This window comes from Nicotiana sylvestris, chromosome 10 (assembly GCF_000393655.2).
Source record: "Nicotiana sylvestris chromosome 10, ASM39365v2, whole genome shotgun sequence".
NCBI classification, from domain to species: Eukaryota; Viridiplantae; Streptophyta; class Magnoliopsida; order Solanales; family Solanaceae; genus Nicotiana; species Nicotiana sylvestris.
This window is the reverse complement of record NC_091066.1, coordinates 12,820,723-12,837,602: the sequence shown is the minus strand read 5'-3', so window position 1 is coordinate 12,837,602 and position 16,880 is coordinate 12,820,723. Positions and strand designations below refer to the sequence as shown.

Here is a 16,880-nt window from a genome sequence, read left to right as displayed (position 1 = left end):
CGTTGTCCAATTAAAGATTAATTATTTAATTTTCAAAGCAAACACACAAAATTATAAAAATATTGAAATTGACACACAAAAGAATTCAGGAAAGCTTGGTGCTACTGGGCCACAAATATCGAGCTTGGTGGAACCCATAGATATATACGATGTCTAATTAAAAATTAATTATTTAATTTATAAAACAAACACACAAAATTATGGAAAAAAAATTGAAATTGACACACATAAGAATTCAAGATAGCTTGGTGCTACTGGGCCTAAAATACCGAGCCTGGAACCCATAGATATATATTCTGTGTCACGACCCATTTCCACAATAGGTCATGATGGCGCCCAACACCACTGCCGGGCAAGCCAACGCAGAAAATACTAAATAAGTTCTTATTTTCTATTACCCAAAATAGTTGCAATGATTCCTTAAGTCGAAAAAAAAATCAAAAATGCTCAGTAAAGCCAAAAATAATCATACAATCCCAAAATAATAGTCTACTAATGTGTGTGTCAAGACCCGATGTCACAAGCTGGGGGCAACTAGTAGAATATACAAAAGAATCACACTATCTTACTGTCTGAAACAGAATAGACGGCAAAAATACATAAGAGAGACTCCTTTAGGCTGCAGAACGGCATGGAAAGGGAAGCAACTCACCGTAGAAGTCTCGAAATCCGCTCAGAGATGCGCACCAGACTGATAGCCAGAGACACCTGCCTCAGATCCTGTACAATTAAGTACAGAAATGTAGTATGAGTACATAAACAATATGTACCCAGTAAGTATCCCGTCTAATCTCGAAGAAGTAGAGACGAGAGGTCGACTTGATACTTACTAGGGTCAAATAATATGAGAAAGAATTTATACTAAGCATGGATAGCACAATTAATTAACAATTTATGGCAAGGAATAACAGTTCTTTTTCCAGATAATATCATGGGTATCCATTTACGTTTCAAGGCCTATACGAAGCTCAGTCCACAAAAAAATACTAAGTAAAGCATGCGCAAGTAACACCAAGGGACGTACGGCCCGATCCAACATAAAAGTAAATTGTGCACTGCCGAGGATCGAACGGCACGAACCATAGATACATCTATTACCCCGCTCGCGAACCACACGTGCGACGCGGTCAATATATAAGTAGATTCAATAACAAGCAGACAATAGTTTATATCTGAGAAACAGTTATACCAGAAATATTCAATTTCTTTTTAAAAAGGTCAAGGAAGATAAGGTTCCTCTTACTAGTCTCATTACCTTGATCAACATGATTTATACGAATCTGAATTAAACATCAAGTTACAAGAATATCACATAGAGCATGTTTTTTGGTCCTAAACTATCCGGACTTAACATAATAGTAGCTACGCACGGACTCTCGTCATCTAGTACGTACGTAGCCCCCGCATATAGTAGCAATTAATTCAATTATTACACCTATGAGGACAATTCCCTCTTACAAGGTTAGAAAGGAGATTCACATCGCTCCAAGTATACTTCCAAATGCTAAGAACGAGCCCAAACTCTCACTTTAGAGTCGAACGATCCAAAACTAGTTAAATGAAGTAGGAACTAGTCAATATAAGCTCACAAGATCGTATTCTAGGTATTTAAGAAATTTCCCAATCCTCAACACGAGTTTTCCTAAAATCTGACCCAGGCCCACGTGCCCGAATTCCGAAATTTTTCGAAGGAAGTTGTGCTCTATAACCTAAGGATCAATAATATATGATTTCTAATTTATTTCATAACAAATTTCGTGGTTAAATCTAACTTTTATTAAAACCCTAGGTTTTGCTCTAACCCCTTGATTTTACCTAAATTCAAGTGTTTAATCTACCTAAGACTCAAGTATTAAACTAAGAATTAGTGGGATAAACTTACCTCAAGATGCTAGGTGGAAGTCTTCTCTCAAAAGCACCCAAAATTGCCAATGGAGGAGTGAAAAGTGGTAATAAAATGACTTAGAACCTGTATTAAATGAAGCTCATTGCTTCAGCGATTTCGGCATCTGCGGTCCCGCTTCTGCAAGGAAGAGACTGCATCTGCGAAAATGGGCCAAGCGGGCTGGGATCATTTCTGCGGTCTTGAAGCCGCTTCTGCGGCTTGGGAGCCGCTTCTACGGTTCCTGGCCTGGACTGCCTTGGTCACATCTGTGATAGGAGGACCGCTTCTGCGGTCTCGCACCTGGGGTCAACCAACCGCAGGTGCGGTTATGACAAAAGCAGATGCTTTAGCACTTTTCAAAAATTCCAACTTCACTCGAGCTCATTCGATTGACGCTCGGGGCTCCCGGGCCCCGCCCGAACATACCGACAAGTTTGAAATCATGAAATGGACCTACTCGAACCTTCGGAACACCCGAAACAACGCTAAATTTAAGAATCGCCTCTTTAAACCAATTGAATCAAACTTATGAACTTCAAGTTCTTAATTTTTCTCTAACGATCCGAAACGCCTTTAAACTATTCGGATTGACATGAAATTTTGCGGGCAAGTCTTAAATGTTATATCGGTCCTGTACCGAGCGCCGGAACCAACATGCGAGCCCGATACCCATGTGATCAATCATTAATTAGTTTCTTTAAATCTTTAAAACTTAAGATTAACAATTTCTAATAAAAATTCATTACTCGGGCTAGGGACCTCGGAATTTGATTCCGGGCATACGCCCAGGTTCCATATTTTCCTACGGATCCTCCGGGACCATCAAATCATGAATCCAGGTCCGTTTTCTCAAAATGTTGACCAAAGTCAAACTTAGACTTTTAAGAAAATCCTAAGGAATCAAATGGACGTATTTTACTCCATACTCTTCCAAATTCCGAACCAACCATCCTCGTAAGTCGTAAATTAGTTAAAGCAAGCGCGGAGAGTTTTATTTAAGGGAACAGGGTTCTAAAAGGCAAAACAACCGGTTGGGTCGTTGCATTCTCCACCTCTTAAACAAACGTTCGTCCTCGAACGGACATAGAAAAGTACCTGAGCTGCTGAATAAATGTGGATATCTGCTCTGCATGTTCTCCTCGGACTCTTAGGTCGCCTCCTCGACTGGTTGGCCCCTCCACTAGATCCTCACCGCAGAAATTCTCATGGACCTTAACTGGCGATATTGCCTATCAATAATGGCAACTGGCTCCTCATAACCCAAACTCTCATCCAGCTGAATAGTACTGAAGTCTAACATATGGGACAGGTCGACATGATACTTCCGAATCATCGATAAGCTGGGGGCAAAGAAAGCTCGTAAACAACCTCCCCAACTCACCTCAACACCTCAAATGAGCCAATAAACCTTAGGCTCAGCTTGCCCTTCTTCCTGAATCTCATAACACCCTTCATTGGTGAGACTTTCAAGGACATTCTCGCCAACCATAAATGATACATCACGCGCTTTCTGATCCGCGTAACTCTTCTGTCTGGACTACGCTGTGCGAAGCCTCTCGTGGATCAACTTTACCTTGTCCAAGGCATCATGTACCAAATCTGTACCGTATAACTTAGCCTCACCAGGCTCAAACCACCCGATATGAGAACGACAACATCGACCATATAAAGCCTCATATGGAGCCATCTCTATGCTGGACTGATAGCTGTTGTTGTACGTAAACTCTGCCAAGGGCAATAACTGATCTCACTGCCCTCCAAAGTCAATCACACATGCTCTGAGCATATCCTCCAAAATCTGAACTATTTGCTCGGATTGCCCGTCGGCCTGAGGATGGAATGTTGTGCTAAGCTCTACACGGGTCCCCAACTCACTTTGAACGGCTCTCTAGAAATGGGAAGTGAACTGAGGGCCTCTGTTTGATATGATGGAAATAGGCACACCATGCAATCAGACTATCTCCCAAATGTAGATCTGAGCATACCTCTCTGTTGTATAAATAGTCGCTACTGGAATAAAGTGGGCCGACTTGGTCAATCTATCAACAATGACCCACATTGAATCAAACTTCCGCAAAGTCCGCGGCAACCCAACTACGAAATCCATGGTAATGCACTCCCACTTCCAATATGGTATAGGCATCTACTGAAGTAGGCCACCCAGCCTCTGGTGTTCATACTTGACCTGCTGGCAATTCAAACACCTAGCCACATACTCAACTATGTCTCTCTTCATCCTCCGCCACCAATAATGTTGTCTCAAGTCACGATACATCTTCGTAGCTCCCGAACAAATGGAATACCACAAACTGTGTGCCTCATCTAGAATCCTCTCCCTCAGACCATCAACATTAGGAACACACAGATGACCCTGGAGTCGCAAAACACCATCCTCGCCAATAGAAACCTCCTTCGCACCTCCCTAAATCACCGTTTCTCTGAGAACCGCCAAATGTGGATCATCGAACTGCCGGGCCTTGATCTGCCCCAATAATGAAGACTGAGCAACAACACACGCAAGAACTCGGATGGGCTCCAAAATGTCCAAACTCACAAGTCTGTTAGCCAAGGACTGAATGTCCAAAGCTAGTGGTCTCTCTTCTGCTGGAATGAATGTCAAGCTACCCATACTCTCTGCCTTTCTGCTTAAGGCATCTGCGACCACATTTGCCTTGCCAGGATGATAAAGAATGGTGATGTCATAATTCTTCAGTAACTCAAGCCACCTGCGCTGCCTCAAATTAAGATCCCTCTGTTTGAACAAATGTTGTAAGTTGCGATCCGTACAAACCTCACATGACACCCTATACATATAATTCCTCCATATCTTAAGAGCATGAATGATCATCGTCCTCCTGCATCAATACACACCCCAATCCAATGTGTGAAGCGTCGCAATATACCGTATACAACCCTGAACCTGAAGGCAACACAAAAACTCGTGTTGTAGTCAAGGCTATCTTGAGCTTCTGAAAGCTTGCCTCACAATCATCGGACCAATGGAAAAGGGCATCCTTCTGGGTCAATCTAGTCAGTGGTGATGCAATAGATGAAAAGCCCTGCACGAATCGTCTGTAATAACCTGTTAACCCTAGGAAACTCCTTATATCGGTCACTAAGGTAGGGTATGGCCAACTCTCAACTGCCTCAATCTTCTTGGGATCCACCTTAATACCCTCTCCTGACACAACATGCCCCAAGAATGCCACTGAATCCAGCCAAAACTCATACTTGGAGAACTTAGCGTATAACTTCTGCTCTCGTAAGATCTGAAGCACTACTCGCAAATGCTGCTCGTGCTCCCCCAGGCTACGGGAGTATATCAAGATGTCGTCAATGAAGACGATTACAAATGAATCAATATAAGGCCTAAACACCTTGTTCATCAAGTCCATAAATGTTGTTGGGGCATTAGTTAAGCCAAAGGACATCACCAAAAACTCATAATGGCCATATCTAGTTCAGAATGTAGTCTTCGGAACATCCGAGTCCTGAATCTTTAGTTGATGGTACCCAGAACTCAAGTCGATCTTAGAGAACATACTAGCACCTTGCAACTAGTTGAACAAATTATCGATACGAGGCAACAGATACTTGTTCTTGATGGTGACTTTGTTCAACTGACGGTAATCAATGCACATCCACATAGTCCCATCCTTCTTCTTCACAAATAACACTGGTGCACCCCAAGGTGATACACTGGATCTAACAAACCCCTTTGCTAACAACTCCTCAAGCTGCTCCTTCAAATCTTTCAACTCCTTAGGAGCCATGCGGTACGGTGGAATAGATATAGGCTTGGTGCCTGGAGTCAATTCAATACAGAAATCAATATCACGATCCGGTGGCATGCCAAGAAGATCAGAAGGAAACACATCCGCGAACTCTCGAACCACTGAACTGAATCAATCATCGGAAACTCTACGGTGGTGTCCCGAACATAAGCTAGATAAGCCAAACACCCCTTCTCGACCATATGTCGAGCCTTCAGGAAAGAAATAACCCAACTAGATGTATCGACTGTGGAACCATTCCACTCCAACCTCGGTAACCCTGGCATCGCTTATGAAATAGTCTTGGCATGGTAATCTAGGACGGCGTGATATGGAGACAACCAATCCATGCCTAGGATGACCTCAAAGTCGATCATGTCAAGTAATAGGAGATCCGATCTAGCCTCAAAACCATAGAATGTGACCACACAGGACCGATAGATCCGATCCACAACCATAGAATCACCCATAAGAGTAGACACATGAATAGGAGTGCCCAAAGGCTCAGGGAAAATAACTAGGAAACGAGCAAACAGAGATGATACATATGAATAAGTAGACCCTGGATCAAATAATATCGAAGCATCTCTACCACCGACGGAAATAATACATGTGATGACGGCATCTGAGGCAAATGCATCTGGCCAGAAGGGCGTAGAATCTTGCTGGAGCATCGGCTGGCTAGCCTCCACCTGACAGAGCAATAGCTGGCTGACCTCTCCCTGTCTGGCCTCCACCTCTAGGATGACCCCTACTAGTCTTCCCTCCACCTCTAGGTGGCGGGGAAGCCAGTGCTGAAATCATAGGTTGCTAACCCTACTGCACTGCCTTGCCCCGAAGTCTGGGGCATGTCCTTTTCATGTGACCCGGATCTCCACACTCGTAGCACACTCTCGGTACCATAGCCTGCTGCCCTGAAGTCTGAGCTTGCTGATCTGAATACCCACTGGAGGAACCCTGGATAGCTGGTGGGCAATATGAACTCTCTGGCACGGCACTGAAGTGAGCACTAGAAGAATCCTGATGGCCAGAATACCCGCTGGAGGAACCTTGAATAACTCGTGGGTGATATGAACTCTCTGGCATCGCACTGAAATAAGGTCTCACTAGAGCACCTTGGGGAGGGGGTGGTGGTGCTGAATACGGAGTTCTACTGGGCTGACCCCTCCCGAAGTGACCTCTACCCCTAGCTGGGGCGCCTCTGAACTCTCTCGAAAACCGAGCCCTCTTCTCCTGCTGAATTTGCTCTCTACCCCTCTGGAGATACCCCTTAATCTTGCAAGCAATCTCTACCACTAGCTGATACTCAGTACCCATCTCCACCTCTTGGGCCATGCTAGCTCAAATACCGGGGTGCAACCCCGCAACAAATCTCCGCACCCTCTCTGCATCTGTGGGAAGTATCATGAGTGAATGACGAGACAACTCAGAGAACCTCGCCTCATAATCGGTCACAAACATTTGACCCTACTCAAGATGCTCAAAATGATACCGTAGCTCTTCCCTCTCCGAGGGTGAAATATACCTATCCAAGAACAACTAGGTGAACTGTCCCCAGGTGAGGGGAAGAGAACCTGCTGGCCTGCCAAGAACATAGGACTGCCACCATCTACGAGCCCTGCCTTCCAACTGAAAAGTAGTAAAGTCAACTCCATGCGACTCCAATATCCTCATATTGTGCAGTCTGTCCCTGCACTTATCAATGAAATCCTGGGCATCCTCATGACACTTAACCCCAAATATAGGAGGGTGAAGTCCAGTCCATCTATCCTATAACTTCTGCGGGTCACCGTCTGCAACTAGTCCAAGCTGGGGCGCCACTGCAGCAACTAGTTGGGTCCCATATGCGGTTAGTGTACCCGAAATCTGGTACACTGCAGTTGCATGTCTAGGAGCCTGAGCAGTAGGGGTCTGTGCTCCCCCTCCTGCCTGTGATATAGCTGGATCTGCTATAAATAAACCAGCCTGAGTCATAGAATTCATGAACCATAGTATACGGCCCATGACCTCCTGGAATCCCGGTGTTGTCATAAAGTCCGCCGGGGTAGGCTTCGCTGCGGGCACCTCACCCTGCTCCTCGATGATAGGATCTCCCGCAGGATCTGCTAGTGGTACTACAGGGATAACTTTGGGATGCCCTCGTCCCCTACCTTGGGCTGGTGCCCTCCCCCGGCCTCTGCCTCGACCTCTAGCAACGGGGGGAGCAGTAATGCCCGGGTTTGGTACATCAGTCGTGCGTATCCTCACTATATGTGGGAGAATAGAAGAGGGAAATTTAGCATACCAACCACTGCACGATAGGCAATGAATAAAGAGTAGTCTTTCCTAACACTATATAGCCTCTCTAAGATAAATACAGACGTCTCCGTACCGATCCACAAGACTCTATTAGGTTTACCCATGACTTGTGAAACCTACGTGAACCTAGTGCTCTAATACTATGTCATCATGACCCATTTCCACAATAGATCATGATGGCACCCAACACCATTGTCGGGCAAGCCAACGCGAAAAATACTAAATAAGTTCTCATTTTCTATTACCCAAAATAGTTGCAATGATTCCTTAAGTTGAAATAAAAATCAGAAATGATTAGTAAAGCCAAAAATAATTATACAATCCCAAAATAGTAGTCTACTAATGTGTGTGCCAAGACCTGGTGTCACAAGCTGTGGGCAACTAGTAGAATATACAAATGAATCACACTATCCTACTGTCCGAAACATAATAGACAACAAAAATACATAAGAGAGACTCCTTCAGGCCGCTGAATGGCATGGGAAAAGAAGCAGCTCACCGTAGAAGTCTTGAAATTCGCTCAGAGATGCGCACCAGACTGATAGCCAGAGACACCTGCCTCAGACCCTATACAATTAAGTAGAGAAATGTAGTATGAGTACATAAACAATATGTACCCCGTAAGTATCCCGTCTAATCTCGAAGAAGTAGAGACGAGAGGTCAACTTGATACTTACTAGGGTCAAATAATATGATAAAGAATTTATACTAAGCATGGATAGCACAAATAATTAACATTTTATAGCAAGGAATAACAGTTCTTTTTCCAGATAATATCATGGGTATCCATTTACATTTCAAGGCCTATACGAAGCTCAGTCCACAGAAAAATACTAAGTAAAGCATGCGCAAGTAACAACGAGGGACGTACGACCCGATCCAACATAAAAGTAAATTGTGCACTGCCGAGGGTCGAACGGCACGAACCATAGATGCATCTATTACCCCACTCGCGAATCACACGTGCGACGTGGTCAAAATATATATAGATTCAATAACAAGCAGATAATAGTGTATATCTGAGAAACAGTTATTCCAGAAATATTCAATTTCTCTTTAAAAAGGTCAAGGAAGATAAGGTTCCTCTTACTAGTCTCATTACCTTGATCAACATGATTTATACGAATCCGAATTAAACATCAAGTTACAAGAATAACACATAGAGCATGCTTTTGGGTCCTAGACTACCCGGACATAACATAATAGTAGCTACGCACGGACTCTCGTCACCTAGTGCGTACGTAGCCCCCGCATATAGTAGCAATTAATTCAATTATTACACTTATGGGGACAATTCCCTTTTATAAGGTTAGAAAGGAGACTCACCTCGCTCCAAGTATACTTCCAAATGCTAAGAACGAGCCCAAACTCTCAATTTGGAGCCGAATGATCCAAAACTAGTTAAATGAAGTAGGAACTAGTCAATATAAACTCACAAGATCGTATTCTAACTATTTAAGAAATTTCCCAATCCTCAACACGAGTTTTCCTAAAATCTGACCCCGGCCCCACGTGCCCGGATTCCGAAAATTTTCGAAGGAAGTTGTGCTCTATAACCTAAGGATCAATAATATATGTTTTCTAATTCATTTCATAACAAATTTCGTGGTTAAATCTAACTTTTATTAAAACCCTAGGTTTTGCTCTAACCCCTTGATTTTACCTAAATTCTAGTGTTTAATCTACCTAAGACACAAGTATTAAACTAAGAATTAGGAGGATAAACTTACCTCAAGATGCTAGGTGGAAGTCTTCTACCCAAAATCGCCAATGGGGGAGTGAAAAGTGGTAAAAAAGTGACTTAGAACCGATATTAAATGAAGCTCACTGCTTCAGCGATTTCCGCATCAGCGGTCCCGCTTCTGCGAGGAAGAGACCGCATATGCGAAAATGGGCCAAGCGGGCTGGGACCGCTTTTGCGATCTTGAAGCCGCTTCTGCGGCTTGGGAGCCGCTTCTGTTGTTCCTGGCTTGGCCTGCCTTGGCCGCTTCTGCGGTCTTGCACCTGCAGTCAACCAATCGCAGGTGCGGTTATGATAGACGCAGATGCTTCGGCACTTCTCAAAAATTCCAACTTCACTCGAGCCTCGTCCGATTGACGGTGGGGGCTCACGGTCCCCGCCCGAACATACCGATAAGTCTGAAATCATGAAATGAACCTACTCGAACTTTTGGAACGCCCGAGACAACGCTAAATCTAAGAATTCACCCCTTAAAACCAATTGAATCAAACTTATGAACTTCAAGTTCTTAATTTTTCTCTAACGAGCCCAAACGCCCTTAAACTACTCGGATTGACACCAAATTTTGCGGGCAAGTCTTAAATGTTATATCGGACCTGTACCGGGCTCCGGAACCAACATGCGAGCCTGATACCCATGTGATCAATAATTAATTAGTTTCTTTAAATCTTTAAAACTTCAGATTAACAATTTCTAATAAAAATTCATTACTCGGGTTAGGGACCTCGGAATTCGATTTTGGGCATACGCCCAGGTCTCATATTTTCCTACGAATCCTTCGGGACCGTCAAATCTTGAATTCGGGTCCGTTTGCTCAAAATGTTGACCGAAGTCAAACTTAGCCTTTTAAGAAAATCCTAAGGAATCAAATGGGTATATTTTACTCCAAACTCTTCCAAATCCCAAACCAACTATCCCCGCAGGTCGTAAATTAGTTAAAGCAAGCGCGGAAAGTTTTATTTAAGGGAACGAGGTTCTAAAAGGTAAAACAACCAATCGGGTCATTACATTCTGTCCAATTAAAAATTAATTATTTAATTTATAAATTAAACACACAATTAAATGAAAAAATTAAAATTGACACACATAAGAATTCAGGATAGCTTGGTGCTACTAGGCCTCAAATATCGAGCCTGGAACCTATAGATATATACGCTATCCAATTAAAGATTAATTATTTAACTTTCAAAACAAACACACAAAATAATAAAAATATTAAAATTGACACACATAAGAATTCAGGAAAGCTTGGTGCTATTGGGCCTCAAATATCGATCTTGGAACTCATAGATATATACGCTGTCCAATTAAAAATTAATTATTTAATTTATAAAAAAACACACAAAATTATGGAAAAAATTGAAATTGACACACATAAAAATTCAGGATAGCTTGGTGCTACTGGGCCTAAAAGATCGAGCATGAAACCCATAGATATATACTCTGTCCAATTAAAAATTAATTATTTAATTTATAAAACAAACACACAATTAAATGAAAAAATTAAAATTGACACACATAAGAATTCATGATAGCTTGGTGCTACTGGACCTCAAATATCGAGTCTGGAACCCATAGATATATACTCTGTCCAATTAAATAATTAAATATTAATTATTTACAAAACAAACACACAATTAATACTGTTTAATTTACAGTAGATGACATGGACATGCCGCATGTGCATCCTGGACCTTTCTTCAATGAGCTAGTAGTGTTACAGGGTGGTCATAGGTCCGCCTACGTATGAGAGGGAGAGCTACTGGATCAGACTCTCCGCGCAAGGAGAGTGGACGACTTGTGGGACTTTATGAGGGGTAGAGATTTCAATCCCCGTGTAGTCCAGCGCCTGCGGAATACGGGCTTCTATAGGATTTTTCAGATTGGGTGGCTGCAGCTCGGCTGGTCTCTGATCACAGCCTTGATAAAGCGGTGGCGACCGGAGACACACACTTTCCACCTGCCCATTAGCGAGGCCACCATCATGCTGCAGGATGTTGAGGTTTTATATGGGCTGCCTGCATATGGACAGCCCGTTGCACTGCCTCAGTATATGATATCTATGTCGAGTGCCCAGTATTTGGTCTTGCTGCAGCAGTTCACTAGTTTCAGGCCACAGGATGAGACTGCAGCTTCAGGGGCCAGCCGCATGGCTTTGACAGCTATTAGATAGCATTTGGAGAAATTGCACCCTGACATCACCGGCGAGACAAATGATCTACATATTTACCGGTACACGAGGTTGGTGCTGCTCCTTCTTTTTGGGGGTTTCTTATTCCCGAACACTTCGGAAAATCTAGTGAATTTGTGATTTCTACATCATCTTCAGCAGCTAGATGATTTATCCCATTACAGTTGGGGTGTTGTTGTTCTTGCTTACCTGTATAGGCATGTGCCGGGCGAGCATGGGCACCCAGAGTGACGTATGTGGTTTTCTGCCGCTTCTACAAGTGACAACATATTCGAATACTCTGTTCATTACTTCCAATTCTATCTAGTCGAAATTTTTCTTAAACTTTACGTCAACCTTGTATGTTAGGTTTGGGTCTGGGAGCGGTTCCTGCAGTTACAGCCACCTCTACCACCATTACCTCCGGATGTAGAACCTCCGTTTCTCCCTCTAGCTACGAGGTGGGTTCTCCGGCGTGGAAATTATCGAGCCATTGATGTTCATCACAATCTCCCCCTTGTCAGGGATGTGTTGGATATGCTGGAAGACGCACAGGTAAATGTATACCTAAACTTACTTTTTATAAATTCACTTGTGTTGTGCATACTCATTTTTATGTTATTATTTGATAGTTCATCTGGATGCCATACAATGACGACTTGATAGATGGCCTGCCCGATTATTACTCGGCCGACTGACTGATTTGGAGCACTTCCGTCCCGCTGATGTGCCTCAATATTGTGGAGCATCATGTCACAAAGCGGGTACATCGCCATTTTGGCCGTCTGCAGACCATACCAAGGGGGACTACATGGAAGGCTACACATTATCAGCGGGGTGATCGTTTGAGGGAGGACGACGTATTTTTAGCATGACTAGAGGCACAGGTCCATACTTGGGACCGACGAGGGGACTTGATTTCGCCCCACCTTCACAGATCCAGGTGGCGACTATTTAGATGTATATGTCATGGTACTGCCACATTACCCAACTTTTTATCAGGAACCCCATTCATCAAGCTGGCGGTCGGTACAGATCATACGCCGAGAGGCACAAGACACTGGTATGTTATTTGGTATTCTTACTTATAACTGTGATATAGCGTTCTGTAATTAATAGTTTAAATATTGTGCAGGCTATTGGTCATCATTTATTCTACCAGTTGGGACTGCAGATGCAACAGCATACCGACGATCTTGCGATTGCTACGTATGGCTGGCAGGTGATAGAGCTGGCTCTTCGGACACTGTAGCGAGCTAGAGAGGGCGAGCGCTTAGATCACGACCCTAATTATATGGCACCAGAGCACCATCAGGAGGGTAGGCCTGTCGCGCGTCCGAGAGGACGAGGACGAGGCAAGGCTGTCCCGCGAGGCGGGGTGCCCCACGAGGTGCCCTATGGGGTCGTGAGGGCCGGCGATGAGGTGGTCCCCAGCAAGGGGGCATTGAAACACCTGATGAGAAGGTTGGAGCTTATCTACCGGGTGACATTCCTTAGCCAGACGAGCATCCCAGCAGCATGCTGGCGTACAACCTTCAACATCATAGGTGACCCCGTCAGATCTATTGTTGATTACAAGCACGAGATTCTCCGGAGGTTGGGAGCAGTTTTTTTCAGTCTCATCGACCGCGGCTGAGGATCGGCCAACCCGAGACATGAATGGTGAGCGCAGGTTGAGTTTTGGCAAATCATCGTCGGGTGCAGCGAATCTATCACAGGCGCAGGTATGTTTGTATTACTATTAAATTTTAATTTTTTTTCTCATTGTTTTGCCATAAATTAATTTTTAATTTTCTGATTAAAGCTTCATCCCATCCCGTTACGGAGGCCACTTTGTGTGATGCTGAGGACACCACGTATGATTATATTCAGGATCCCGATGAGACCATATTAAGAAAATGTTTTTGACTTAACATGTACATTACTAATATACATTTTCATATACTGAGCTTACTTATTGTTTTGTAGATTGCTGATGGACCGACGACCCCTTCTACCGACCCTGCCAGCCCAACTGACAATCATGCTGCAACGCATCCTCATATAAAGAGGCAACATGATGAGTATGATCCTGATAGTGTATTCGGGCGGGAGGGGATGCGACTCAGGCCAGCGGTTGCATTGAAACACAAGGGTTGTGGGACTCATTGATTTTCTTTTTTTTGTATTTTATGTAAATAATAAATTATGTAAATATTAACTATTATTTATTATGCTTACATAATATGCGCATTATATTTTTATTACTCCGTCTCTTCTTTATTTTAACAGTACAATACAAACACAAACATATAAACTTAATATAACTTAAATTTAGTACAACTAATAAAAACATTTGACATGGGAAGCATAAAGATACACTACTACGCTCAACACGTACATGTCATTGTTTAGTCACCACTGCCTAGTATTCTCTGCTCCAACCACTTAAATTTTTCTTCCAGCTTATTTTTTTCTTCTTCCACCTCTTTGAGTTTCTCCTTCAACTCAACAACTTCTCGTTTAGATTGTCGCTCTCTTTCCCACTGTTTCAAACACAAATAATGAAGATGCTGCAACTTTTCTTTGTAGTATTCCTGCTAACAGAGTTCATAAATCCATACCTCAAAATTACAAATAGGTTCGTCGGGAACCCTATAAAACTTGTTCATACACGCTTAGTAGCGGCGTCCAGCTTCACCATCATTCCAACAGTCTTGCAACATGCATTTTTTGCCGCACTCGCACCTTGGCACATAAAGGGGTTCAAACATTTATTAATGCATAAAAAAACCTTGCTTTTATGGAAATATTTGCTATTGGTTATTGTTAAGCGCAAAAAATAACTAGAATGCACCCGTTATTTATAGGCAAGACAACATACAAAATGTAGTATTTAACTGCGCTATACATATTGACTTTTTCGGAAATGAAATAGCTTTTTCGCAATCGGTCAGCTTTTCAGACCGACCAAACAACGCACAAAATGTAGTATTTAACCGCGCTATATATATTGATTTTTTTGAAACAAAACAGCTTTTTTGCAATCGGTAAGCTTTTCAGACCGACAAGACAACACACAAAATATAGTATTTAACCGCGCGATACATATTAATTTTTCTAAAACGAAATAACTTTTTCGTAGTCGGTTAACTTTTCAGACCGACAAGACAACACACAAAACGTAGTATCTAATCGCGTTATACATATTGATTTTTCTAAAACAAAATATCTTTTTCGCAATCGGTCAGCTTTTCAGACCGACAAGACAATACATAAAACTTAGTATTTAACTGCTCTATACATATTGATTTTTCTGAAATGAAACAGCTTTGTCTTGATTTATCCTTTTATTATCTTTTATTTTCATGTATGTTGATTTAGTTATGGTTGTTATGCTTTTTTCTCTTCAAGTATTTTGTTATGAAATTTCAATCTTCATATTGGTTTTCTTTACTAACATCAATAAGTTGAATGTTGGAACTATCATATCATCATCCCAATTCAAAAGGTCATGTTAGATAATAAGATGTAACAAGATTGTGGAACATAATTTTATTTGATAGATATTGCAACATAAACAAGTACAGACACTTATTACAAAAAATATTATGAAAACAAAACACTAGGTGTATCCTTGATAGTTTGGGTACATTAGACAAACTTGCATCAGGAGCTGGATTACCACCTCCACCCAGACCAGCTGAAGGACATTTATGATGGTCGTGTCCTATTTGCGAGCATATGCCACATTTACGCGCATAAACGATATTACCAACATCCATTTGGTTCTGTATACGCGTTCTCTTTTGCACTTGCAGCTTGCGCAAATACTCCTTGTTACACAACATTCTAAATGGTTTCGGCAGCTAATAATGCTCAGCACCCAATGACTGCAACTGCCTACTATATGTATTTACATATGCAGCAATATTGTATTGCCTAGCAACATAGTTGGTTGCCCCTAAACCAACTTGTTGAAAGCACTTCATGGCATGTGCACACGGCATGTGATAGATGGTCCATTTCCCACTTGAACAAAACATGCTGGCTTTATTCACGGTTTGTAGATTATTCCCCCCGGTGTCCACGGATAGCGGTGCGAACTTCAAAAATACCCCAATCGTGATCATACTGTAAAAATGAATGCAAATGTGTTCGCCTCATGTATTTCTCAAATCTTCTCATCGGTATTGGCATAAATTGAACACCCCTGTCCATCAATTCCGATGCAGCTCTACACCTTTCAACAAACCTCTCCGCAATCTGTTTGAACGTCATCCGGATCATTGCAGTGATAAGCAATTCACGTGCAGACTTCAATAAGCCATTGAATGACTCCGATACATTTGTAGCCAGGGCTCCCCCATCGTCTGCCACCATCAACATGCAATGTCCACTTGTGAAGCTCATGTCCCATCAACCAATTATAGGCTCTTTCGTCTAACTGCCGGATCGCTTCCATGCGCCTCGTGAATTTGCACTGCTGGTGCTCAGTTGCATTCATCCGCATTAAATCATGCAAGGCATTGTCGGGATATTTCTTCCGGAAATTGGTCTTCAAGTGCCTCACACAGTAACGATGGTATGCATAGGGGTCCTACCATTCAGGCAAATGCCGTACATAACTTAAATATACTACCATACCGATAAGATATTAGACAAATACCTGAACGTTGTTTGACAATGTGCTGCTTCAAGTGGTTCAAAAAAAGCATCCACGTCTCTTTGATTTTATTGGCACAAATGGCAAAAGCTAGTGGAAATATTTGTCTGTTGGCATCTACTGCAACTGCGATCAAAAGCTTAATATCATACTTTCCATAGACATGAGTACCATCTATGGAAATTACCGGACGACAATGCACAAAACCATCAATTTCTGGTTTAAATAACCAGAACACATAGTTGAAAATATATTCCGGTATTCCCAGACTCCACTCATGCCTCCATTCAACAACAGTCTCGGGGTTAAAGTATTTCAGTGCTTCCATGTACCTGGGTAGAGATGAAAATAACTTATCCTAGTCACCA

At 42.6% G+C, this 16,880-nt stretch overlaps 1 protein-coding gene across 1 annotated transcript; it reads right to left on the bottom strand.

The window, feature by feature from the left end:
* Positions 1-4,028: 4,028 nt before the first annotated feature.
* On the bottom strand, positions 4,029-5,658 carry LOC138879012 (uncharacterized). The gene is made up of 4 exons (XM_070158584.1): positions 5,600-5,658; positions 4,968-5,194; positions 4,440-4,540; positions 4,029-4,307 (listed from the first exon to the last, which is right to left on the bottom strand). Exons 1-4 carry the CDS (start codon positions 5,656-5,658, stop codon positions 4,029-4,031), a joined length of 666 nt encoding a protein of 221 aa, XP_070014685.1.
* Positions 5,659-16,880: the final 11,222 nt, after the last annotated feature.

What these genes read in the sequence shown, in the direction of transcription:
- LOC138879012 (XM_070158584.1), bottom strand. Translation starts at nt 5,658, where the DNA reads ATGGCTCCTAAGGAGTTGAAAGATTTGAAGGAGCAGCTTGAGGAGTTG. An exon ending in GAGGAGTTGTTAGCAAAGGG is followed by an intron (nt 5,195 to 5,599) that starts GTTTGTTAGATC and finishes ATACTCCCGTAG; the next exon opens with CCTGGGGGAGCACGAGCAGC. An exon ending in AGTCCTTGGCTAACAGACTT is followed by an intron (nt 4,308 to 4,439) that starts GTGAGTTTGGAC and finishes ACGGTGATTTAG; the next exon opens with GGAGGTGCGAAGGAGGTTTC.